The sequence below is a fragment of the Dioscorea cayenensis genome, chromosome 8 (assembly GCF_009730915.1).
Source record: "Dioscorea cayenensis subsp. rotundata cultivar TDr96_F1 chromosome 8, TDr96_F1_v2_PseudoChromosome.rev07_lg8_w22 25.fasta, whole genome shotgun sequence".
Lineage (NCBI taxonomy): Eukaryota > Viridiplantae > Streptophyta > Magnoliopsida > Dioscoreales > Dioscoreaceae > Dioscorea > Dioscorea cayenensis.
The window spans coordinates 5,355,601-5,382,319 of NC_052478.1; the positions used below are offsets into that span (position 1 = coordinate 5,355,601).

Consider the following 26,719-nt stretch of genomic DNA (forward strand, 5'->3'; position numbering starts at 1 on the left):
GTTACGTATTGCCTTTAGGTGCTGTGAGAAACTAGCACAGTAACCTTAACAACTTGAGAAATGCATCGTACATAGTTTTAATTTAAAAAATGACCATTATAGGTTTTAGCTTACTCTTTGGTTGTTGGGTGGTTATTTGTTTGGTTTGCAAAGAAGCAAATTTTATCTAGTAGTTTCATGAGTTATTGTCTAACCTGTCTTTGCTACTTACTATATCCTTCAATTGTTTGGTAGGTCATCCTTTGGGCCTTCAGCTATAAGCAATCAAACTTTCTATAATTCCTTTAATTATAGCATTTATAAGGAGGGAATGTTTGTCCCAAGTTTTTCCAAGTTATTATTATGAACTTTGGCTTGGTTAATATCATTGAATAAATACTTTTCATTTCAATGGGTTAATACTAATTAATGGTCATTGATGTGATTAATATTAATTAAAAGCTATATTAGTCTTGTAGGAGAACTGATTTCTTAGCTACTTGTTGATACTTTACATGATTACAAGATAGACATGAAGTTAATTAAGAACTAACAAAATATCAAATTAATAATAAGTTTATGATGGTGATCAAAACTAACTACATAAGTATTTTCTACCAAGTCCAATTGATCCGGTTTTCTTGAAAGTGTTTGTCGTAAGTTATTCTGCTTGGTAGGTTGACTTAGAATAACTTACAGATTTGATTGAAGGGAACATCTAATTTATGTGTACGGCTTCTGATTTTTCAAATTTTATCAGGACAAATATTTTCTTGCCAACTGTTTCTGTTAAGTGGTTTCTTTGCTTCCCACTGGAAATTATTTTAATGGTGCATTGTTATTTGTTCAATTATACTTTTAATATAAACATCTCTTGTGATTGCTATATATCTCATGTTTTAGTTTCGTGTTTCTTTAATGATCATAAAGTCCTAATGAATACATGGGGTGTTTATAGGGTTGGCTGTTTTCGTATGATCCATTCTGGAAACCCTTACAAATGAAGGTAAAATTTTTTTTGTTGAATTTGAAATATCTAACATTCCTTCTAATATCGCTTGCCATTGTGTTGTCTTCATGCCCATCCTCAGCCTGCATTCTCATGTTATTAATTCAATCATGCAGATTTTTCTGTTTCACTTGAAAACCGAATGCTAGTTTTCACTTTCTAATACCTATATGGGGAAATGTTGAATTTTTTTCTTTTTTGGTGGATTGTCCTTGGTAATTGAAAATGTCTATGAGTTAAGAGATATAATTGTTCTTGTATTTATAGGTTTTATCAGTAGCGTCTTATAGTTTGGATACACATTATTGCAAATAGATTTGTAAATCTTCTAAATGTCAGCTAGCTTATGCTAGTATTGCATGAGAAAATTGATTCTCTGATCTGGCATTACTTGAGTAATGGCAGAATTCTAAAGCTACCTGCAGCCCCTAAATCATTGTACATATTGTTCTTGGTTTGTGGAATTTATAAATCTGTGAGATTGAGTATATCTATATACATGCAGGCACTCTTGCATTCTGTTCCTATTGGTCGATTGGTTGTCCTTGATCTATTTGCTGAAGTAAAACCTCTATGGAATACTTCTGAACAGTTCTTCAATGTACCTTACATCTGGCAAGTGTTCTCTTACTGTAGACTAACTTTTGCAACTGAATTTTACTTATTTGGCTAGTGTTCTCTTACTGTCGACTAACCTCTGAATTGAATTTTACTTTGATTTTACTTATGCCATTTTTTTTAGGTGCATGCTACACAATTTTGCTGCAAATATTGAAATGTATGGAATTTTAGATTCAATTGCATCTGGACCTGTTGAAGCTCGTACAAGTGAAAACTCAACTATGGTTAGTGCTTCTGACATTTGCTCATTCAATCTAGCACACCTAATCTGCTTCTGTTCCTTATATTGAAAAGCTATGTAACTTTGAGAAGTTATCAGTTATTAACATTGTCGTTCTTTATAATTTATAAAATAGCAATGATATGCAGAAACATTCAAGTAGATTCATTATATAACTGCAAAGAAGATTCATTTAAGAGACATATCACTATATCAGCTGAAGTAGATTCTTCTTTTTTCTGTTATGAATAAAAATCCCTTTTCAAGCTGTGCTAATTGTTAAAACTTTTGTGATTTTCTAAAAGCAATATCCTCTACATTTACCAATTTATTTAAATATTTTATGTGCCAAAGGTAACAATTCCTGAAAGCAATGCAATGAAAAAAAAAAGCTGAAAGTTGATGCATTTTCTTTGTATATTTTTAAGGTTGGTGTTGGAATGTGCATGGAAGGCATTGAACAAAATCCTGTGGTCTATGATCTTATGTCTGAAATGGCATTTCATCAAAAGAAAGTGGATGTGAAGGTAACTCACACTTTTTTTGTGAACATTAATCTTCATTAAAACTTACATTAAAGTTTCTTTGTTTTTCTTGAGGCTTTTGCTTTTAAAAGCATGGCTTCTTTCAGTTATATCGGATAATCATGCAAAATATCCCCTTATCCATGTGGCTAGCTCAACAATATACCTCATTAATAGTAGAGTAACTCATTGTCCCACATCAGTTAAGTTAGTAAATATAGATTTGAATATGTAAGCCCGAATCTCTCATCCTATAAAATTAAGATTTTGGGTTGGATTAGTACGTAGCATGGAGTCATAGCTTAGTATTGGTTTGTTTGGTAAATATAAACTTGAATGTGTAAGCTTGGGTCATTCATTCTATAAGCTTTAGCTTTTTCAGGTTTAATCAGACCTGGATAATATTTTTGGTTTATATCTTACACTTAGCATTAGGTTTGTAACGTAACTTATTTGGTTCATTATACATATTATATAAATAGACTGAGACATAATAAACCTGAAGTTATGCCTACAACATTGTAGAGAATGAAGTTGACATGATATATTGCTTAAGAAAAAAATGGCATACCCTAACACACTTACGGGGATAAAACTAGGCATAATGGCCTATTAGTGATTCCTAAAGTTCAAAAATAGATGGGGATCTTAGGTCTAAAGCAGCTCGTCTTGTTTTGCTTGCTTCTTGTATGTTGTCTACCTGATTGAGGAACTTAAATTGTAAGAACACTTTGTATTTTAATTGATTATCTTGCTACATGTACTATTTGAAGTGAAAACTTCTTGTTTGCAAAGCTTGAGCATTTTCCATATACAAATATCCCAATACAACAGTTTTTGTTTTGATGTTTTCATTTGTATTTTACTTTTCTTCCATTAAAAGATGGCATGAGGATCAAATTCCAGCCTACTTGTAAAGGTTTAATTTTTTTTTTAATTTTTTTTTTTCACCAGTCTTGGATAAAACTATACCCTGAACGAAGATATGGAAGGTCAATTCCGGCATTACAAGATGCATGGAGAATTTTATATGAGAGCATCTATAATTGCACTGATGGTGCCTCTGTAAGTTAAATTTATCTTTCATTGAAAAGTTTGTTATAGTTTGGAGTATCTTGAAAGTTTTTGAATAATAACTGTTTTATCAAAGTTCAAACTTGTTTAAAAGAAGATTAAGTTTCAAAATTCATTAAATGCTTAATGAGATTTTTACTTCTTAACAGGACAAAAATAGAGATGTAATTGTAGCATTTCCTGATGTTGACCCATCCTTTATCTCATTAACCGGAAACTTTCAACCTGCAAATATGAACTTTGGAAAACCACTACAAAGACAACTGAAGACAATGTCTGATTCTTATGACCGACCTCATCTGTGGTATTCAACTGCTGATGTTGTTCATGCGCTAAAACTTTTCCTGGCAAGTGGAGATTACGTATCAGATAGCAACACTTTCAGGTGTAACCACGATTAGCTCTTCTTCGCTGCTCTTGATTAAATTACATGCGACTGCATAGACAGGGAATCCTCAATAGATGTATGGCTATCGACATCTGGTCTAATCTTCATATGATCCTCTAGTCCAAAAACTAAAAAAAACTTAAATCTTTATGACTAGAAAAGAAAGTTTGCAATCATAATCTATAAAAGGAAACTTTTGAACATCATTGTCTCCTTTAGGTATGATCTTGTTGATCTCACCCGACAAGCTCTTGCAAAATATGCCAACCAAGTATTCCTGAAGACTGTAGAAGCATACCAGAACAATGATTTTGAAAGGGTCAATGGATTCAGCCAGCATTTTCTTGGTCTTGTCAGAGACCTTGACTTGCTTCTCTCCTGCCATGATGGATTTCTCCTCGGCCCCTGGTTGGAAAGCGCGAAGCACTTAGCAAGAAATACTGAACAAAAAAAGCAGGTAATAGTTCTCCCTAGTTCAATATTATACCCAATTGATATATATATATATATATAATGATCTGAATATTGGATAATTGTGTTGCAGTATGAGTGGAATGCAAGAACCCAAATAACAATGTGGTTTGATAACACTGAGACTCAAGCTAGTTTGCTTCGAGATTATGGTAACCACATAAACAGAAATCACTTTCTTTGTCTTGCCGTTCATTTATTTGATTTCATCGAATTTCTATTTGTTGATCAGGGAACAAGTATTGGAGTGGTCTTTTGCGAGATTATTATGAGCCCCGGGCAGCCATCTACTTCAAGTATATGTTGAACAGCTTGTTAGCAGGGCATGAGTTTGAACTTGAAAATTGGAGAAGGGAATGGATTGATCTCACAAACACATGGCAGAACAGCAAAAAAGTGTTCACGGGAAAAGCGTCCAGTGATGCTCTTAATGTTTCCCGGTGGCTGTACAACAAATACCTGCAAAATACGAGCTTTGAATTGGTATTTACTGTCTGAATTCTGAAGATTTTAGCCTTTTTTTTTTTTTATTTTTTTTTTATTTTGTTGCAAGGTCTTTGGATAAACTATGTTTGTGACCATTGAGGATGTGTATTGGTAGAGAAACTTGAACAATGTTTAGAACTATATATATGAGGACCGATCTAGGTACGTTCCGTAGAATGGGATCGTTGGATTTTAATCCAATGATTTCAAATCAACTATTTTGTGAACAGTAAATTCAAATGTACCCGTTCAACAGTGCAATGAAAAGTTTTTGATTAAACAGTGGATTCAACAATACCAAAAACAGATTTTGAAACAGTGCTCTTAATGGTGCAAAGTAAAGTAAGATGAACAATGTTAAAAACAGTTGCAACATGGAATAAACAATGTAAAAAATAGTTATATAGTAAAAAAAAATAGGATGTCACTTCTCTCACATCATTTGTTTTAATCGTGATTGTAATAGTAACAAAACCAATCACAAAGGTTGAGGTAAATTTGTATTCATACATTTGATTTAACTTTTTTGTGTTTGTAAGACAACCAATCCCAGTGGTTGAGGTTAATTTGTACCCTTGCCCAAAAGAAAATATAAAACAAACATTACCCTTCGTTTCACTGTTTGTATATCTAACTTTTGTCTCTGTCTCTCCCTCAATTTTTTTCTCATCTATGGACGTTGTATCTCTCCCTGTGAATCAACTTTTGTGTCTTGCCATCTGTTTTCTCACCCATTTCATTTTATGATTATGTAAACATGATGTTCCATAGATTACATGTTAGAGAATTGAAATTTCTATTTGAATGGTTTTGTTTGAATATCTTTGTAAAATCATAACATTATATATATGTAATAACATTTCAAGATATAAATTTATTTTATAAGTGATTAAAATGAAAATTGCAAAAAAAAAAATATATACATATTTGAATATTTAAAATATTAGATATATCTGGTAAAATATGAAAAGAGAAATTTATTTGAATATAGCAAGTATCAAATCCTATGCAAGCTGAGGGCATAAAATTATTAAGTTTGCGGATACACTCTACATCAGCACGTCCTGACTATTAATCTTAAAGGAGTGTTTGTCGTCTAGTGTAAAAAAATATATATATATTGTTAGAATATGTGTGCAAATTAAACATTTTAATTAAATTCTAAGAAAATTTAAAAAAAAACAATTAATTTCAAATTATTTCAACTCATTTTTAAACCGAATATTTTCCAGTGTATTTAATTATATATATATATATATATATATATATATATATATATATATATATATATATATATATCTTAGGGAAAAACCCATTTGCGAGAGGGGAACTCTACCAACTATGCTATATCATTTAAACAAATGAAGTATGCACAAAAGAGTCAAATGTATTTTAATTGAACCACATTATGGGACGAAAACCTATTTTGAGTAGAGGGGAACTCTATCAACTGAGCTATATCATTAAAGACAAATGAAGTATACTTAAAAGAGTCAAATGTATTTTAATTAGAACTAATTATTTTTTAGGACGAAAAACTCATTTGCGAGAGGGAAACTCTACCAACTGAGCTATATCATTAAAGACAAATGAAGTATGCTTAAAAGAGTCAAATGTATTTTAATTAGAACTAATTATTTTTGGGACGAAAAAACTCATTTGCTAGTGGGGAACTCTACCAACTGAGCTATATCATCTAAGACAAATGAAGTATGCATAAAAAAGTCAAATGTATTTTAATTAGAACTAATTATTTTTTGGGACGGAAAAACCCATTTGCGAGTGGAGAACTCTACCAACTTAGCTATATCATTTAAGACAAATGAAGTATGCATAAAGAGTCAAATGTATTTTAATTAGAACTAATTATTTTTTGTCCAAAAAAAACCAATATATATATATATATATATATATTTCTGACCTTTCAAGTGAGGATGAAGAAAATTTTATAAAAATGAAAGGACCGCTATTTCAATAGCTACAATCGAAAATATTTATTCCAACTCAAGTTGTTATTATAAGATACGGATATATAGAACTAAATAAAAAAATAAAAGGGTTATTTTATTATATTGAGGATGAAAAAACAACCAATCACAAATTCCATAACAATAGGAACATCATCAATTGTCCTTGAATAAAACCGGTGGTTGTTGGTACCTCTTTTTTAATTCTTTGATCCAAAACATGAGCTCAAAGTTTTTATGAAAAATGTGATAAAAATTTATAATAGATAGATTAATTATTTGTCCTGGCGTATATGACCTTCATCCTCTTGTACCCACTAATCAATATACCTCAGATGTATTACCTCAGGCTACCCACAAAGGACATTATATTGACTAGATTAAAATAATCAATCGTACAAAAATTAGAATTCATTTATTGTGTTTAGTTATTAAAAAAAATCATCACCAAAGACAAAATTTCATAAGAAGAACACAAAACAAAACAAACCAAAATATCTTCAAAACCGTTGGAAAAGAAAATACCATATATATATTGTTAATTTACTAAATAACCACTACTTGGTTCAGTGAAATGTTATAAGAATAATGAATAAATAGACCCAAGGTTGAATTATTGGGTCGACAATATTGTTACAGTACTGACGGTAGAATACTATATAAATACTGTGTGAGAGGATGTTATTTTCCTCCCCTCAAGAGTTGCATGGCAAAGCATGCACATGTTTTAATTCGATTTGGTTTTTTAAATATCCCCTAAATATATATAAGATAAAACTCTAATCACCCCGTGTGATAATGTGACGTCTAGTCGAGTTAATAAATTTTTAGGTCATCATTAAATCACCATAATTAATACACTACCGTATTTATGTGCCCTTGACATCTTTTATGGGACGGGACTTGTCTTTTTCTCTTGAAAATGTTGATATGTGCAGCATCAACTTTTAGAAAATGAGATTCATGACAAAGGCCATTTCTTGTTCCGTTTAAATCAGGAATTCTTTCTAATCTGTCAGATTACGCTGCCAGAGATCACCCACTTTTTGAGTTGCTAGTCAATTATGCAAAAGCTATTATTACTTTTTTAATCAAAACACTGAATGAGAATTTCTATTTTCAAACTCCTTTGGATCATCAGAACATCACATTTAAATTAATATACACCATTAAGTGGATTACAACGTTTAAGATAAGAAAGAGCATTTAGAGTAAGTGCTAATCTTCTCCATCTGCTACTAAAGCCATCATCACCCAACTACATTGCCTTTTGCTTTTATAATTGATGTTATAGTTCAGAGCTTCTTCTACTATTCCCACAATCTTTTGCCTTACAACTTGGAGCCAATCACAACCCTCCACTCATTGCTCATATAAATCTATATATATATATATATATATATATATATATTATGTACTTTCAATTGTATAAACCAAGTTGTAAGGATATATATGTTTGTGATCTTGTTATGTCACTCCAAGATGGTAACTGATTTCACATTGATTGAATATTCAATCAGTTGTTGATCTTAATTTGATTTATGTCCTTGATTGTCAAATATTGTCAAATAGTTGGGATAGCTATGCAACTACATAATATCTCAGATAAAAGCTACACAAATATGAACAATTTTATTAAACTCTGTTGATCACTTACTGTTGTTACCTACACTTGCAGAAGCACTTGCACCATTGTAATACTTACACAACAAAACAAACATAAGAAAACTAATCGAACTAAGTACAGCCAAAAACCAATAGTAATTATCTAGTCGAGCTTCCTTCATATTGTCGGAGAACCAACTGCATTTATGGCCTTTCAATTTAATTACAAACTCAACAATTGTGATCAGTATTGCACCAAGGAAGCTACCGACTCCGAAAACACTCAAGTAGAGAGCAATGCCAATAGTCCTCATCGAAGCCGGCACCTCAGTGTAAAAGAACTCTTGCATTCCAACAACAGTGAAAACATCAGAAATTCCAAGTAAAATGTACTGCGGTAGCAGCCAGAAAACACTCAAATGCATTTCTGATAATTGTGATTCAGTAGCTAATTCTATGCCTTTCCTCTCAATTTCTAGCCTTTTTGATTCAACAAGTGCAGCCACAACCATTGCAACAATCGAAAGTAACATCCCTATTCCAATCCTTTGGAGTACCGTGATACCCTTGTCATCTCGAGTTAGTACTCGTAGTATAGGAATTATGAGCTTGTCATATAGTGGCATCAATAAAATTATGGAAATAGTTATCGTACTTTGAAGCATTGCAGGAGGAATCTCAAAAGACTTGCCGATGTTTCGCTTCATTGTCATACCTTGTTTTGTGAAGAAGGTAGCTGGCTGTTGGAAGATGACCGCAAACATTAGCAACATTGTCCAAATAGGCAAAAGCCGAAGGATTACACTAGCAACACCTGGTTGCGGATTGGCTGAGATTTGTTCTCTGATGTCTGGAACTTCATAATCATCTCGAAATGGTTTTTCTTCCAACCTGCATTATAGAATATTAACAACTAGTTGATTAATTTTATCTGTCAATACTGTAATTCAAAAGCAGATAACTTACTCAAGTTCCATTTTTTCTGTATCTTTCTGCAATGAGCAGTTTTTCTGTGAAAACAACTTCGATGCAGCCACTTTGATGGCTTGAATGATGCCACCTTCTGTATTCATGTTATCGGTTAGTATTTGCTTGCGGACATAGAAACGAGTACCACATAAGAAGAAAATAATAGACATGACCATCGCAATGGTCGGGATTGTGAATCCCAAACTCCAACTGATATTGTCTTGGATGTATGACATTAGAGAATTCCCCAACAAACTGCCACTGCATATACCAAAGTACCACCACTGAAAAAACTTAGTCTTCTCATCTTTGCCACAAGACAAATTCTCATCCATTTGCAATTGATCTGCGCCGAATGCTTGTAGCGACGGGTTGTATCCCCCTTGTCCAATAGAAATTAAATAGAGGGGAAGAAACAGAGAAGAGGCTGGCATCCATGTGAATAATAGTGCCCACAAAGTTAATCCAACAAGGCCCTGTTAAACAAATCGGTAAGAAAAAATTACCAAATATGTGTTTCCTTTTGCTGGTTTTTAACTCCCTTCGAGTTCATTAAAAAAGTTTTGAGAAACAATGATCATTTAAATCTGTAAAATGCCAGAATGACAGATATTATAGATGTGTTTCCTAGTATTCATAGATGGGAACAGTCTTTTTCTGAATAAAGCATGATGACTGAACTTTTAGTCAGAGTTTATACTAGATTGAAGTTAGTAGCTATTATTCATCTAATTTGCATTCAAAAGTATGTTTTCAATATCCAAGTGGACCACACCACAAAGTAAGTTAAGTATTTTGGTTAGCATCTGATGTGTTTCATAAAAGAAAACGACCAATATTTACTACTTTTATTACGAAGACAATGATCAAACTCCTATTCATTGACTTGAACTGAATCATTAAAACAACATACCAATTTTAAGATAACCATATCTTCCTAATAGCTCTTATTCAAAAGAAAACTCGTCATAAAACTTGAAAATCATTTGTCATCAAATTTATCAAAGAAGAAACAAATGACCAAGTTAAAGCCATACCACAACATAGATAAAAGAAGAAGCCACAATGGTATAGTAACGGTCCCAATAAGAATCAGCAAGAATAGCACTGATAAGAGGAAGCATAGAAGTAAATCCAACCCAACTACTCAAACTCTTAGCAGCAGAGGAGTTGCTAAAATTCACAACATCAGTCAAATAAGTCACTAGATTAGAAGCCACACCCTTGTATGCAAACCTCTCCACACTTGCAATCACTGCATCATCATCATCATCATCAATCCAAATCAAACATATAATCAAACCACAAACCAAAGACATGATGAACACCACATTAATTACCTATAATGAGTATACAAGACTTGCTAAGCCCTGCAGAACTCTTCTCCATTGGCATGAGTGACAGAAGAAGCTAAAGAAACCTTCAATCTTTCTCCTTGTCAAAGCCCTTTGCAAAGAATGCAAACATTAAGTGGAGAACAAAATCACTCAAAAGGAGCAAAGGGAACCGTTTCATGGCTAAAAGCTCCACTTTCAGTTTCCATGTGTTGCTTTTGGCTCAGTGCGTTGTGATAGGCCTTCACACGCAATCAAATAAGTAATGGATGTCTATGCATTTGTCACTGGCTTAAAGGTATGCAATCAAAGCCAAAAACTAAAAAAGAAGAAATCTTGCTTTTATTTTTTTCAGAGTATGTTGTACATCTCTTGAATGGTGGACAGTTAGAGGTCCGAGGTGCATTTAGTTTGAGAATACCATGCACATAGTCTACGGTATTATGTACTGCATCTCTGCAGTAATTGACATGAGATTAATTGTATAAAAAATTATCTTTCTCTTCCATAAAAAAAAAATAAACATCTCAAAGCAAGAAACTGCAAAAACTTTTTTTCTTTTTACTATTTTTATAAAATCGATCCCGCTCGGTAGCTTTAATAGCCACTATATTTTTCCTCAACCATGCAGGGAACAAGTTAAATTCTTAACCTCATGCGCACCGAAGTAAAATCTATGAGATGACTTAAATTTTGTGATTTTGTAAAACAAACACATATTTAAAAAAATTATCTTCCCTAAACTCTTTTAATTTAATCTTGTTTCCAAACTTATACAAAAATCCCTGAAACCAGTTTAGGTTTTTTCCAAAAAAAATTAATATTTAAAAATGCTCCGATTTTTTAAAGTTAAAACATAAGTCCCACTAATAAATGTGGAAAAATTGTATAAAGTAAAATATATTCAAAAAAAATTAAATAAATTCAAAACATCAAACTATGATAAAAAAGAAGAGTAAAATACCAACGGCCTTTGGGTCAATTAATATCGGGTTCTTTACGTAAGGTTTCGGGGAGGACCTGGGATCAAACCTCATATCTTACGTAAGGTGAAGACACGTAGGTCGGCGTTGAGCATTGCTCCCCACACGTGCACATCTCTAGATTCTGGTGCTTGTCGTCTTTCTAAAAAAAATGTAAAATAGCAAATTTTTTTATAAATATCAATAAAACACGTGTAAAATTGTCAACCTATAAAAAGAATGAAATATCAATTATTTTTAAATTAACAGCAAAGGTGTCTAACAATTATGTTCAATCAAAAATGTATATATGAGATACATGTAACGTGAATAAATTCAGTCTATCAGTTCCCTGCCACAGCACTTTCTCCTCCATCCCTGGGAAAAAAGTATTGGAAAAACGTATTATAAATTTATAATAACTCCCGGCTCACCCCTTAAACCCATTCACGCTGTCTCTCTTCTCTCGTATTCTCTCACTTACCTTTTTTACATTAACAGATTTGTGTGTATATAATTTTTTTAAAACAAAATAATCATCTAGAGAATGATGGCAAGAGAACACTAGAAAAATATAAAGAAATTTTTTTTTTTTTTTTGAAAAAATGGATAAACCACATGCATTAAAATAAACAACGAAAAGATACAACAACCTTTCCACTAGATGTGGAAACAAATAAAAGCAAAATAAAAGCAAAAGGAGGAACAACGAGTCTCCTCCTGACCCAGGCAAACAAAACAACTACTTCTGACTAACCACTTGAGCCATCTCGATCGCGGACTCCTCCTCCGCCCCCTCATAACGAGACCCAGGGAACTCTAAGCTGCGCCTGATCGAGGAAATAGAATCATCCAACTTCACTCTCAGGCCCTCATGAGCTGCAGAGAACCAGGATAAAATCATATGATCAGTCTTCACCATAACAGAGTGTAGAAGCGCACATTTATGAGAAAAAATACAATCATTTCTCGTCAGCCAAATAGCCCACACAAAGGCTTTCACTGCCCCATCCCCAATCACCCGGATCGCTGGACGTAAAGCAGACCTCCAGTCACCCCACAAAAGAGACATAGAGGAGGGGAGAGTCGGTAACTGCAGAGACCGACTGATGTGTGTCCACACCTCCCTAGAGAACCGACAATGAAGAAAAAGGTGATCAACCGACTCCACATCAGAGTGACATAATACACAAGTGTCTGTCGGGAGTATGTTGCTTCTCTTTTATTTTATTTTATTTTCTTAAAAATAGATAAACTACATTCATTGCAATCAAAAGAAACAACAAAACAATTCTCCGGAAGTGAAAACTGACAAGATACAATGCCAAAAAAAACAAAAAATAAAATAAAATAAAATAAAATAAAAACAAAAACCCACAAGGAACACAAAGATGAGGCCCTAAACCCAAAGGACATAGGGCGCAACAGGGGCCTCGCATCCTACTCAACTGGTCTTTCTTCACCTGAACCTAAAGAGTGTCCGAGGAACTCCAGACTACGCTTGACGGTCACGACAGACTCTTTTTTTTTTATCTCCTATTCTTTGAGTGAACATTTTAATTTTTTTTTTAAATATGAACAAGTTATGTTAGTAGTGTGCATAGGTATGGAATTAACGCATCAAGACTCGTGCTTTTACTATATATAAACTAAGTTTCAAAGTCACATTTTAGTAAGAACACAAACATCTTACATAAAGGATCTAATCTTAAATGACAAAAAGTTGTTGACAGATCTTACATAAAGGATCTAATCTTAAACGACAAAAAGTTGTTGACAGACATTCAATTTATCAACGAAGGCAGGTTCCATAGTTGATCGTCGAGACTTGTCCGTTTAATTCCCAAGTGCATTGCAGCTATTTGCCTCTATCCTAAATGACCTCATTCTCGCACAATTTTTTTTTTTTTTAAAAGGTGGATAAACCACTTCAATTAAACAAAATGAGAGCCATGATACAAATGGAGCGCAAGCTCCTACAGACTCGCACACTTTTTTGTAATTTATATATCATATCCCAGCAACTAGTTCAAGCAAATAATAAAATGGCAGCTCTAAAACAATTGTTAAAAATTGACATGCTCATTTTATATTTTATGATACATAATTGCAGAAAATTATGGCCCCATTTTTTTTCTCTATAATTATAGGTAATTTTTTTCCTTACTTTTGTTAACGATGGATTTTGAGTTTATATATTTTTAGTTCTTTAGACTAATTTGAGGATGTGTTGTATCCGATTTCTTTTTTAATTAATTATGATTTATCTATTTTTTCTAAAAAAAAAACTAACTTTGATCCAAATAAGCATCCAAAAACATAATAAAAAAAAGACACTGACAAAAAAAAAAAAATTATGTCATATTATAACAGCATGCCACTAGAAATTTTTGTAACTTCATGACTTCAGGATAGGAAGAAAAAAGTATACTGATACTAATTTTCATGGTGAATTTTAGTTATAATAATTAAGGACATGAAGAAGTTTTGCTAAGCTGGTGGAAGAAAGATATTCATAAATTAAAAGCTTGGATCACATTTTAGAATGTATTAATTAGTATGTTTATGATGAATGTTATTAAACTTTTCTAATAAATAATACCTATGATTTTTTTTTCAAAAATATTCAGGACTTTAAAATCATTTACAAGAGTAAGATTATAGTTGATGTTGGACATGAGAAGAAAAACAATACAAGCACTCTCGTTATAACTTAATCATTTGTATTGTGTTATATTGTTTGTACTATTCTCATCCACAAATCAAATGGACCATTAAACAAAATTCAATAAAAATTCAACATTAAATAAGCAAGGTTGAAAATGAGAAAAAGTTCAAACACTTGTATTGTAATTCAATCGTTTGTATTCTACTGCATTGTTAGTATCGTTCTTATATCCGAATTAAATGGACTATTAAACAAGATCCAATAAAAGCCCAACATTAATAATGCTCCCTTAATTTACATTTTTATATAAGAAATTAATTCGGGCTAAGCTCAAAACTAAAATATAGGATTGCGGCCCAATGAGACCCAATAAGAGTATAATGTCCTTTTAAAATCTAATTTTATATTTTACAAGGCAAATTCCCTGGTTTTGTATTGGAGCTTTTAAAATTTTGAATGAGGTTTTGCGACAATATTGTATATAAAAAACGATATAATTAAACAACTCTTGCAATGAAAACTATTATATATCTTGAATTTCAAAAATCTTATGAACATTTATTGCATAAATAAATAAGTGAAATTAAGTTTTTTCAAATATTAATATCGTAAATAATTGGAGTATAACCAAAAACTTAAATATAATAAAAAAAAAATTAAAATTTGTTACTTGGAGCAATCTTGAGCAAATTATATAGATGTTTTTGTAGCAATATTGTATATAAAAAACAATATAATTAAACAACTCTTGCGATGAAAATTGTTGTATACCTTGAATTTTAAACTTTAAAGGTCTTATGGGTATTTAATATTTATTGCACAAATAAATAGGTGCAATTTGATTTTTTTTTTCAATTATTAATATCATAAATAATATACACAAAAACTTAAATGTATTCTTTGAAAAAAATTTAAATTTGTTTCTTGAAACACTTTTAGAGCTTATATAGAGGTTTTTGCCAATATTGTATATGAAAAATAATATAATTAAACAACTCCTGCAATGGAAATTGCTATATATTTTGGATTTCAAAGGTCTTATAATATAAATAAATAAGTGTAATTAATTTTTTCAATTATTAATATCATACGCAATATAAACAAAAACTTAAATATAATAAAAAAAATAAATTTGTTCTTTTATATATAGATATTATTATTTTTCTCTTATTTTTTTAATGTATATTAATAATAATATGATAGTTCCGGTGGGTTAGTGTGTTTAGGGAAGTCACTCAATCTCACAAGAAAATAAAGCGCGCACACACACAATCAAGCAAGAGAAAGAAGACACATAAGTTAATTACCCAGTTCGGCACAACCTTGCCTACATCTAGAGGGCCAAGCCCGGAAAAACAATCCACTAAGAGAGGTTATAGAATAAAGAGTGCAACACTCCTTACTCACTCAAGACAAAGAATACCCTTTTAAGATTGCCCGATGCCTACTCTCCTTAACCCTCACTTAAGGGTCTCTCACTTGTGGCTCATCCTAAATCTTCAAAAAGGATATCTTATATAAATACACCTACGTTCGTTAGATCCTTCCTCTTTTAGAATTCTCCACGGCTTCTTAACTTGGACACTTTCCAAAGTTAGATGTTGCAATACCCAATTGCAACACTGCCCACCTTACTAAACATGACTGAGTTCTAGCAGTTGCACCCGAACTTGCGACACCTTCAACCCTCCTGGTTCCTTCAGTCCGCTTCGTAGGAGTTGACTCGTCCTGAGCTCTTTCTGCCTGTAACGGTTTCCTTCCTCACGTTACTTCAACGGGTCTCTTTTCTTGAGGAACGCACCTACCAAGGCACACGCAACCATCTCACCAAAGATGGTCATCGAAGATCTCTCGATCTTCTTTCTAAACTTAGTCCAAGTTTGGTCTTCCTATATAATCTTCGTTTGAATCATGGAAATATTGTTACTAAACTCGATCTCATCTCATTCAAGTTTAGTTTTCAATATCTTCAAGCATGATCTTCAATCATCCATGCTTGGATCTTCAAATCTTCAATCATATCTCAAGTAATCTTCAAGTAATCTTCAATATGCGATTTGTCTCCTTGAATAGCTCCGCCCATAATTAGCTCTTAGATCTCCCTTGAAATTGTGTTGCATATATGGTCTTGATGATCACATTGGCTTATCATTGCCTATCTTAGTTTGTGTCTTCAAATAGCTTACCAAACTAAGTTCCATGCAATCTTCGTAATGATCTTTTATTCTTGCCAACAATAAAATATTTCTCTCTTTTAAAATAGATCTTTTCTAAAAAGAGTTTTACCAAAGACATGATTTATCATCCCGAATCTTACCAAAGATAGATACAATCATACCTAAGATAAAACGTACCCATCTTGAAGAGATACGCTTTCCAAAATTAGTTAATCATCACATGAACCATTGAGAGGAATTTCACTAAACATAGTCTCAAAACACAATCTTTTAAGCCTTATATCTTCATATGTCATATCACCAAGCTTTAGCCACATTATCATCCTAGTCACTCCTCCTTTTTTACCAAGTCATCATTGCCTCATCATCTTTTTTTGCAACGTCACCTCTTGGTTTGTCACATAATGTCAATCCACGTCATCAAACATAATATAATATATTATAAAATTTATTAAAAAAAGTAATTATAGTATTAGTTTAATAATAATAATATTATTATTATATAAATAATATTCTTACCAATATTAATATTAATGAAGTTTGTACAAAATAATCTTAGATATGTATAAAAAGAATTATTATGATTAATTTTATATAAAAACGTAAATCAGTAAAATGTACATTACATCTGTCCTCCCTCTCCTCCTTTTCTAAAAAAAATTACCCCTCCACACTCCTCCATTGTACTAAACATAAAATTTCTTCTCTCTTCCTTACTCCCCCTCCCTCCGCAGGGTGAACTTAGCGTCACCAAATCATTAGAAATTAAAATCAAATAAATATAAAAAATAAAACACTCGCGGCTAGTTGAGATTTAACTCCACTTGTGATAGCTATCCAAATTGATTTAAAAAAAAAAAAGGGCAAAATATTCACCTCAATAGTGCAGGCTTTACTTGCATTCAGGGAGTAGTTATTATTATGGATTAAATTTCTCCGCTCAAGTCCAAATTTAGCAAATAAAAACTGCGTATTACCAATCACCGCAATCTTTGTAAAAGTCTGCGAACAAATCTCATCAGAGTCAATACTAACATATCAAATTTTCTATTTAATTAAAAAAAATATATAATTTTCCGTATGGTTCCTATATATTTCAAAACATAACTTTTTAATTCTAATACTTTTTTAATCCTAATATTTTTTTTTCTGTTTTTTTTAAATCCTATATTATTTCAAATGTGCCCAATTGATCCGATTGAAAAGGTTATCATGTTTACAGTCTATTTATGCTGGTTTAACCGATGTAAAAAAACCATATATTAATATTTATTCGAAAAAAAAAAACCCTCTAAACCGAACCGGGTCAAGTAACTCAGTTCCATCACATAAGATCCTCATCAATGAACTCACTAGCAACTCCAAGTCCACGATGAGCAACCACCGGCCTCTCCGCCACTCCGTCAACCCTCCTCCTCCCATCCCTATTCCCATCCCTTCTCGTTTCCATCCTTCCAACCCTTCTCCTTTCCCTCCCTTCTCCCCCCTCTCCATCTCCACCCCTTCCAAACGCCGCATCTCCGTTTCCACCTCCTCCTTCTCCTCCCTTCTCCTTCTCCTCTTCTCCCTCCGATCCCTCTACTCCCTTCTCCCCTTCCTTCGCTCCTCCCCTTCCTCCTTCTCCCTTTTCCCCTTCTCCTTCCTCGTCTCCCTCCTTTCTCTTGTCCTCTCCCTCCCTTTCTCCCTCCCCCTCTCCATATCCTCTCTCCGCCCCCATCTCCGCTCTCTCGCCGCCAGATCCTCTCTCCTCACTCTTGTCTTCCTATTCCGCTTCCAAGCTCTCCGCTACTGCGGTACTTCCGCTACCATCCTCGCTGACTTCTCTGGCTCCCTCGTCGCTCAATCCCTCTCCTACTCCCACTCCCACCGCCGCCGTGACGCCCGCAAACTAATTGGTTACGCCTCCCTCATCTCCGCTCTCTTTTTCCTATCCCGTAGCTGGGATCGCACCGGTTGCGCCCCCTTATCCTCCTCTCCGCCGCCTCCCGATGGTTGCAGCCGCGTCGCCCCTTTGCTGCTGCCTTTCCTCTCCGGTTTTTTGGGGTTCCACGAGCGCGCCTCTTCCAATTGGGCTTCTCTTCGTCAATTAGGTCGGAAAAGATCTCGCCTTGCTTCTCTTGCGCTCACCAATGTCTTCCTCTTTGTTCCCGCTCTCATTAGCTTTCTCCGCGAAGGCGGTGAGGAGATGGCTGCTGTTTCGTTTGGGAGCCTTGGATGGCCTCTGATTAACACTGTGATCTTTGGTGTGGTTATTGGTGATCATTATGGTGATGACAAGGTTGTTACTAGTGGGAAGGATCTGCGCAGAACTTTCACGGTAACTTTCGTTTGCACTCTTGTTCTTGAGCTTTTCTACTTCCCAAAGTTATCTATGCCTGGATTTTTGTTCTGTGGGTTCTTGATGTGGCTTTCTGTTCAAGAGCTGGTTGCATGTTTGCCTAATTTTGTTGAAATTGGTAGCTCTGATCCTTCTGAGTCTTTATATTCAATGATTATGAATCCTCTTCGGCACATTATGACTGAGAGGAAGTCTAGGAAGATTGCTCTTTTTCTTCTTATTAACACAGCATATATGGTGGTAGAGTTTGTGGCTGGGTTCATGAGCAATAGTCTTGGGTTGATTTCTGATGCTTGTCACATGCTATTTGATTGTGCTGCATTGGCTATTGGCCTTTATGCTTCCTATATTTCTCGACTACCTGCGAACCATCATTACAGCTATGGCCGGGGGAGGTTTGAGGTGCTTTCAGGGTATGTGAATGCTGTGTTGTTGGTTCTTGTTGGTGCTCTCATTGTATTGGAATCATTTGAGAGGATTCTTGATCCTCAAGAGATATCAACCAATAGTTTGTTGACAGTGTCAATTGGTGGGCTTCTTGTCAATGTTGTTGGCCTAGTTTTCTTCCATGAGGAGCATCATCATGCTCATGGTGGTAGTGGAGCATGCTCTCATTCTCACCACAGCCACCACCCCCACCACAGCCATGATCACCATGATCACCATCACCACAATCACCACCATAGCCATGATCACCATGATCACCATTATGGCATTGTTATGCAAGATCTAGATGCCAAAATTGAGCAACATCAGCACAATGTTCATTCTCATGACTCTTCCAGTGGAAATCTGCATACTGTGCATGTTAATCATTGTTGCAACCATAATAACCATCACAATGATGATCATCATCATCTCCATACAGATGTTAAAAATGGAAATGCTTGTAAGTCCAGCCATGAGCATCAAAACCAAGACCACTCTTCACATGGTCATTTTCCAGACCACACAAACAATGGGTGTCATGTTGAGAAGGAGAGCTGTTCTCATAAAGAAACTGTACATTCCTCTTCAGAACATCAGAATAATCATTCTTCATCCTCGAAGCAGCAGCATCACCATATTGACCACAACATGGAAGGTATTTTCTTGCATGTGTTAGCTGATACCATGGGAAGTCTTGGAGTTGTGATCTCCACCCTCCTAATAAAGTACAAAGGATGGTTTGCGGCAGATCCAGCATGCTCTATATTTATTTCAATTATGATTGTGTCTTCTGTTGTCCCATTATTAAAAAATTCTGCTGAAACTTTGCTTCAAAGAGTTCCAAGGGCTAATGAACAGGACCTCAAAGTAGCCTTGCATAATTTGATGAAGGTTGACAGTGTGTGTGGATTCCGAAATTTGCATGTTTGGAATTTTACAAACACGGAGCCTGTGGCAACAGTTCATCTTCACTTGTCAGCAGAGGGTGATAAGACTCGTGTGAAGAAGAGATCAATGAATCTGTTTCATGAAGCTGGGATAAGGGATGTTACCGTTCAAGTAGAATATGTGAATACCTGACTGGAGGAAGTATTTAGAACACACATCAGGTAAAGAACTACAGGCAATGTCAAGCTTAGATCGGATATGGGACAATTGGAGTGTACTGGTTCTGACGTTCACACTGGCATATGCCTCTCAATCTCAGTAAAATGATTTTTTGGCAGCCATGTCCCATGATAGACATTGATTCTTAAAATGTTATTATTTGGTCACTTAGCAGTCCTTGGATGAAGCTGGTTAGTTTGCATTTTTGTGGCCAAATGAGATCTAATCTGTCAATTGAAAGATTTGTGGACTTTTGCTTGTTTCATACTAAATTTTGGCAGTAAACAAAGTTTAACAGGATATATTGAGAAGTGTGCTCGTATTTGTCAGGCCTGCTGAAGAAATGTTTATTTTCTGCTTATAAAATGGCTAGGAGTATGAGAAGACTTTGCACAGGTATGCATAATAAATCTCTGAACAAGTAGTTCAATGAAAAAACGATTCCTTTTGTAGGGCCATATATGCTTTTAATCTAAACAAATTTCTCTATATGATATCTTTTCTCTCAATCTCATATTTTTATTCTTTATCTAATCATCATTTTTTTTTTATAATCCTAATGCTTATTTTCTCTAACATTTTCTCCTAATTTATATCATCTTTGTATATACACTTGTTTTATTCCCCCTACCCATGTTTTATGTGTTTTTTTTGCCTTATTTTTTCCCCCATGTATATCAATTATATGGATGATTTTTTTTTTTGTTATGTTCTCAAAATCAAACAAATAAATTCTATAACTTGATAATATTTGAAGTATATGGAAGATTTTAGTAGTTTCATATTAATAAAAATGCAATTCTTCTCCTTATAATAGGAGAGTTGGTATTGTATTCATCGGTGTTTATGCATATGTAGTTCTCTAGAATTAAATCTTCTCAATCAAACGAGCCAGTATGATTAAAAAGATGTGAAGTTGCTTATGGCTTTGAATTAAATACCAAGATGGAAGAAAGAAGGAAATCTTACAATTTGTTGTTTTTTTTCCTACTGTAAATGGTTTTAAGTTTGGAAAATGAATTGTTATCCTTGATGACATAACTATGTCACTGTACCAATGGCTTTTTTGCCTATTGGTATTGGGTTCTTTGGGTAAGGTTCTCATTTTGGGGAAATTCACGATCGAAATTTACACAAAGTGAGGGTACAGTGTTGTTGAGTTTGTGGATGCCCTCCACACCGGTGCACGTCCCTGATTATAAACTTTAAGGCTATGTTTGGTTGGGGGAGTGGGGAGAGGTAAGGGGATGTTTGGGGGTGTAGTGGCTGTTTGGTTGGGAGAGTGAAAGGGGGTGAGAGGGGATAAGGAGAGGTGCCCACTCCCCCAAATTGGGGTCTTTTGGGGGAGTGGGTGTTTGTATTTTATTTATTTTTTATTAAATGATATGAAATATCAATACTGTCTTTCACTTATTTCAATAATTCTCATTAGATCCTTTACTTATTAAGTTTATTTTATTGGAGACATTGTTGTCCATAAAGGATTAAAATTAATATAAAACATTTATATGTTCCGTTAATTTTTTTTAAAAAAAAAAGTAGTTGATTTATTTCGGTCGATTCCCCTTTTATTACCATACAGTATACTTCCAAAATCTTGTTATATATATATATATGAAAAGGTATTCTGCGAACGTTCGTAGGTGGTAACAGGGTGATTATGTTTTTAGATTTTTATACTGTAGGTGTTAGTGGAAATAGGGTTCAACGATCGTGATTTGTTTAGTTACTGTACAAACAATTGATTGAACAGTTAAGATTAAAATACTGTGCATCCCACTTTTCACTATACACTATCCCATTTTTTTACTGTGCACTATTTATAAACAAAGTAATGACTGTTTATTGATAATTAAAAAACCGTTGGATCTTTTACCAACGGTCCAAATCAACGTCCATAGATTAATAATCTATGGATATTGATAGAAGATTTGCCCTCTCTATAAGGAGTTAATTTTTTGGTAGGTCATTGAACTTTGGTCTTGTTTTAGTTTGGTTACCGAGTTTTAATTTGTATCAAAATAGTTATTCATCTTTGATTATGATTTATTATTTTTAATTTTGGTTACTTCTCATTGATAAAAATTTTGGGCTTATATAGAGCCTGAGTTACACCTTACTCTTATAAAAACAACCCTGGACTATTTCATAGTTATCTGTTTGCCCATAGACCCCTGAAAAACCTGAAAATATATAAACATACAATAAATCTTAACACTCCCCCTCAAGATGGGCGAAGGATATCCACTAAGCCCATCTTGTCACATCCTCTAGCTAAGTCTAACGAATTGAGCCCTTTCGTGAGACAATCGTTGCCTGGTCTTTAGTTGAAACATGACCTAGCTCCAGTAGTCCACTATTCAACTTCTCTTTGATGAAGAACCTATCGATCACGTTATGCTTGGTCCTATCATGTTGCACTGGGTTGTTGGCAATGCTTATGGCTGATTTGTTGTCACACCACAACTTCATTTTGACTCCTTGATCCAGTTTAAACTCCACCAACATACCTTTTAGCCATAACAACTCTGCAACTCCCAAAGTCATAGCTCTATACTCTGCTTTCGTTGTCAATCTTGCCACCAAAAACTGCTTTTTACTCTTTCAAGAGACTAAGTTGCCTCATACAAAGATGCAGTAACCCGAGATGGATCTCCTATCATCGGAATAGCTAGCCCAATCAGAGTTACAGTAGCCCTCAATGCTCACATGACCATTCTTCCTAAATATTAGCCCCTTTCCAGAGGCACTTTTCAAATACCTCAAGATCTGGTACACTGCCTCGATATGACCCTTTCTCGGGTTGTGCATGTAACGACTCACCACGCTTAGTGCAAAAGAGATATCAGGACATGTGTGACTCAGATAGATCAACTTACTTACCAAACTCTGGTATCTCTTGCGATCAACTGGTTCTCCGGCCTCTGCGCTCAGCTTGAACCTTTGGCTGATCGGTGTAACCGTAGGTTTACACCCCAACATGCACGTCTCCATGAGAAGATCAATTGCATACTTCCTTTGAGAGAGCCCCATTCCCTCCGCTCCTCGAGCTATCTCAATCTCGAGGAAATATCGAAGCTAACCAAGATCTTTCACCTCAAATTCTTTGCCTAGTCTCACCTTAAGTTGGGCAATCTCCTTCCCATCATCCCCTGTGATGATCATGTCATCCACGTATACCGCAAGTATAGTAACGCAACCCCTATTTCGTCGAAAGAACACAGTATGGTCAGCGTTGATCTGTTGGTATCTCATACCTATCATAGCTCTTATGAACCTGTCGAACCAAGCGCGAGTGGACTGCTTTAACCCATAAAGAGATTTCTTTAACATATAGACATTGCCCACTATCTAGTTTGTGCCAAATCCTGGTGGTATATCCATGTACACCTCCTTCACTAAATCCCCATTCACAATTGCATTCTTCACATCAAGCTGGTGTAGCTTTCATCCACCGTTCACTGCTAGTAAGACCAACGTCTGGACCGTGCTCATCTTCGCTACAGGTGCAAAGGTTTCATCATAGTCGATGCCATAGGTCTGGTTGTACCCTTTTGCCAACAAGTGTGCCTTGTAGCGCTCAACCTGCCTGTCTGGATTCTGCTTCATAGTAAAGACGCACTTACATCCAACTACTTTTTTCTTGGATGGTAGTAACACTAACTCCCATGTTCAATTTTTATTAAGAGCCCTTAGTTCTTCCTGTATGGCTTCCTTCCACTTTGGGTCCTCCTTTGCTATCTGCTAACACTTGAGTATCGAGACAATGTCCAAAGATGCAATTAATGCTCTATATGTGGATGATAGATTAGAATATTGAACAGACTAGTCAATATTATGTGGAAACCTAAAACGACCAAGAGGATTTCCCGCATTGCTGTGAGAAGTACTCCTTAATGTCACGGGAGAAAAAGAGAGAGGATTCATATCACCTTGGTTTGTGGTGGATGATGTAGGTGTCTCAGGAGTTGGAGAAGGCTAAGACAAGGAACTTGGCACGAGTGGTATTGTAGGCATAGGTACATTCACTTTTCTCCTCCTTTGGTACACTCTCAGCTCCCCATGAGTCTGATTTTCTCTTCCTTCTTCTCCTGTCACCTCTATTTCAGCCTCTTCTTCCAACTTAATCCTCAGCCGATTCTTCCCTCAAAACAGGACCCGATCCTATCTCTAACTAAATCAGTCTTTCTCCCTCACTTTTCTCCCCCTCTCGCCCTATTTCTCCACAGTTATAGCACCTGCGGGTCTACCCTTGCGCACTTGTCATACATGAGCTCAAGGTAGCCAAAGCTGATCGAGCACTTAGAAGACCACTCGACTCAGAGTATAGCCTCATGCGACTCTCCTCCTGTATCATAGTTGTCACACCCACCCCTTTTACTGAGGTAAATGCGTCACCCATCAGTTAAAAATCCATTTTAATTGAAAAACTGACATACCTGAAAACCAAATCATACTTACAAAACACGATTAACAACCTTTAAAAACCTACCGATTCAAATATATGAATACAACAAACATATTTAATCCAATTTGTAGGTATGACCACTACAAGATCACGACACCAACACATAGAAATGAAAGTGATCCATTGCAACCCCGAACTCAACCCTGACTGGTTCTATACTCTCACAAGCAAACTAATAGGGTCCTGCTCCTACAACTATAACACATTTAAGTTGGTTGATAGTGGCTTAATAATTTTAAATAATTAAATATAGCGTATATAAAGTATATAAATATCAATTTCTCAAATAATGTCCCCACTTTCCCAAATAGCAGAATTTCAGCAAAATATAATTTTTAAGAGCTTTTAAAACATAAATTCATCATAAATCATCACCAAATCAATTTTCCAAGAAAATACAAATTTTGTTAGAGACTGTCCTCCTTAGAGCGACAACTGGGCTTCGCCCCCTCATCACAATCCAAAATTACATATTAACACAATTGAACTGTAAAACTAATCTCAAATCACTGGCCTAAAAATACTCCGCGACTTAGTCGCCTTCACGACTAGGTTGAGAGCCATCAAGGTATTCATAACCCTGATGTTGCCCATTGAGATCCCCGTATGGTGACCACGTATGGTGACCCCGGACTTATATAAAGCCTTACACCTCACTCTTATAAAAATAACCCTGGACTATTTCATAGTTACCTATTAGCCCATAGGCCATTGAAAAACCTGAAAATATATAAACATACAATAAATCTCAACATGATTCTTCAGGAGGCCACCTGCAAATAACCAGAATCAATTCACTGACGTGGCGACTAAAAAATCACAGTCATCTAAACTGAGAAACATCAACAAGTGGGCATGTCATATAAGTCATCCCCGTCAACAAAATAATACCACATCAGCGTCTTCCTTTTTCCTCATCCTTCACCCTCGGCAAAATACAAGCAGAAAATACAATGAGGCTTGCTAAAGTTCATGGAGATGTAACATTTGTCAAGATATGTGAAACCATTGCTGCATATGAGAAAAGCCATGAGATGGCTTACACAAAGGTTGTTGAGAAGCTATTTGATGTTAATTCAGACGTGACGATGGTGTTATTGGTGGAAATAATGACTAAGAGGATAGTCATACCTGCTGTGTTGTTGTTTGATGGGCAAGATGAGAAGCTTTTTTCGCATTACTCCGTCGTTGCAGAGAGGATTGGTGTTTATACTAGTAAGGAGTTTTTTGTGTTAAGGTGGAGGGTTGGAGAGATCACTGGGTTGTCTCCAGAGGGGAGAAGGGCTGAGTAGTATGTGTGTAGGCTTGCTAAGAGGATAAGGAAACTGGAAGAGAGCTCTCACAAGAGGAGTTTGATGACTAAGCGTTCACATACCATGCCTTTGAACTTCCCTTGTTCATCAACCTATTATATTTATGAGAGCTTGGGCGTCTAGGGTCATATATATAGCAATTGCTTTATTGTCGTCTGGTTGTTTTGTGATGCCTTTGTGTTGGGATTTTATTTATATATCTATTTATTTATTAATTGAGGCATGTTTTCAGGTTTATAGCTGGTTTACCAGAGACTGGATCTTCAGTCGTTGGTGTTCATCTTTGTAATGGGTTGAGGGTGAAAGATGAGGAAGAAGAAAGACTCTAACATGGCATTATTTTGTTGAGGGGGACTATTTATATGACATGGCTACTTGTTGATGTGTCTCAGTTAAGCTGATTGTGATTTTTCAGTCGCCACGTTAGTGAACTAAATCTGATTGCTCATGGGTGATTGCCCGGAAAAACAAAATCAAAGATGAGTAATTGTTTTGATGCAAATTAAAATTTAGTAACCAAAATAAAACAAAACAAAAATTTAGTTACCTCCCAAAAACAAATTAACTCGCCTTGTATGTAAAATTTTGGTGGATAGAAATTGAAATTTTT

The 26,719-nt window shown here is 34.8% G+C and overlaps 4 protein-coding genes across 5 annotated transcripts in view; 3 read left to right on the top strand and 1 right to left on the bottom strand.

The window, feature by feature from the left end:
- Positions 1-5,052, top strand: part of LOC120267510 (alpha-N-acetylglucosaminidase-like) — a 16,201-nt gene extending 11,149 nt beyond the window's left edge. Inside the window, exons 11-19 of the mRNA XM_039275186.1 lie at positions 938-985; positions 1,494-1,603; positions 1,731-1,833; positions 2,258-2,356; positions 3,308-3,418; positions 3,577-3,812; positions 4,035-4,272; positions 4,360-4,438; positions 4,519-5,052. Coding sequence (XP_039131120.1) covers positions 938-985; positions 1,494-1,603; positions 1,731-1,833; positions 2,258-2,356; positions 3,308-3,418; positions 3,577-3,812; positions 4,035-4,272; positions 4,360-4,438; positions 4,519-4,784 — 1,290 coding nt within the window. The 3' untranslated portion in view covers positions 4,785-5,052. The remainder of the gene's footprint in view (positions 1-937; positions 986-1,493; positions 1,604-1,730; positions 1,834-2,257; positions 2,357-3,307; positions 3,419-3,576; positions 3,813-4,034; positions 4,273-4,359; positions 4,439-4,518) is intronic.
- Positions 5,053-8,352: 3,300 nt separating this feature from the next.
- LOC120266427 (protein NRT1/ PTR FAMILY 5.9) lies at positions 8,353-10,864 on the bottom strand. Of its 2 annotated transcripts, XM_039274053.1 has the most exons (6): positions 10,654-10,864; positions 10,351-10,568; positions 9,487-9,789; positions 9,311-9,407; positions 9,159-9,235; positions 8,353-9,084 (listed from the first exon to the last, which is right to left on the bottom strand). In XM_039274053.1, exons 1-6 carry the CDS (start codon positions 10,706-10,708, stop codon positions 8,389-8,391), a joined length of 1,446 nt encoding a protein of 481 aa, XP_039129987.1. In that variant the 5' UTR covers positions 10,709-10,864; the 3' UTR covers positions 8,353-8,388. The 2 variants fall into 2 exon arrangements, with proteins under 2 accessions (XP_039129987.1, XP_039129986.1); XM_039274052.1 differs by having other exon boundaries at positions 8,353-9,235; positions 9,311-9,789.
- Positions 10,865-17,749: 6,885 nt separating this feature from the next.
- On the top strand, positions 17,750-20,639 carry LOC120267553 (probable zinc transporter protein DDB_G0291141). Its single transcript, XM_039275231.1, has one exon. The coding sequence runs from the start codon at positions 17,827-17,829 to the stop codon at positions 20,299-20,301; it is 2,475 nt and encodes an 824-aa protein (XP_039131165.1). The 5' UTR covers positions 17,750-17,826; the 3' UTR covers positions 20,302-20,639.
- A 5,110-nt stretch (positions 20,640-25,749) lies between these two features.
- Positions 25,750-26,438, top strand: LOC120267187 (stearoyl-[acyl-carrier-protein] 9-desaturase, chloroplastic-like). The gene is made up of 2 exons (XM_039274884.1): positions 25,750-26,033; positions 26,342-26,438. Exons 1-2 carry the CDS (start codon positions 25,750-25,752, stop codon positions 26,436-26,438), a joined length of 381 nt encoding a protein of 126 aa, XP_039130818.1.
- The last annotated feature ends 281 nt before the right edge of the window (positions 26,439-26,719 follow it).

Excerpts from the sequence above, each read along its gene's own strand:
- LOC120266427 (XM_039274052.1), bottom strand. The coding sequence starts at position 10,708 with ATGCCAATGGAGAAGAGTTCTGCAGGGCTTAGCAAGTCTTGTATACTC. Across the intron at positions 9,790-10,350 it reads CTTCTTTTATCTATGTTGTG|GGCCTTGTTGGATTAACTTT; the intron begins GTATGGCTTTAA and ends TTTGTTTAACAG. Across the intron at positions 9,236-9,310 it reads ACAGAAAAAATGGAACTTGA|GTTGGAAGAAAAACCATTTC; the intron begins GTAAGTTATCTG and ends TCTATAATGCAG.
- LOC120267553 (XM_039275231.1), top strand. The coding sequence starts at position 17,827 with ATGAGCAACCACCGGCCTCTCCGCCACTCCGTCAACCCTCCTCCTCCC.
- LOC120267187 (XM_039274884.1), top strand. The coding sequence starts at position 25,750 with ATGAGGCTTGCTAAAGTTCATGGAGATGTAACATTTGTCAAGATATGT. Across the intron at positions 26,034-26,341 it reads AAGGAGTTTTTTGTGTTAAG|GTTTATAGCTGGTTTACCAG; the intron begins GTGGAGGGTTGG and ends GCATGTTTTCAG.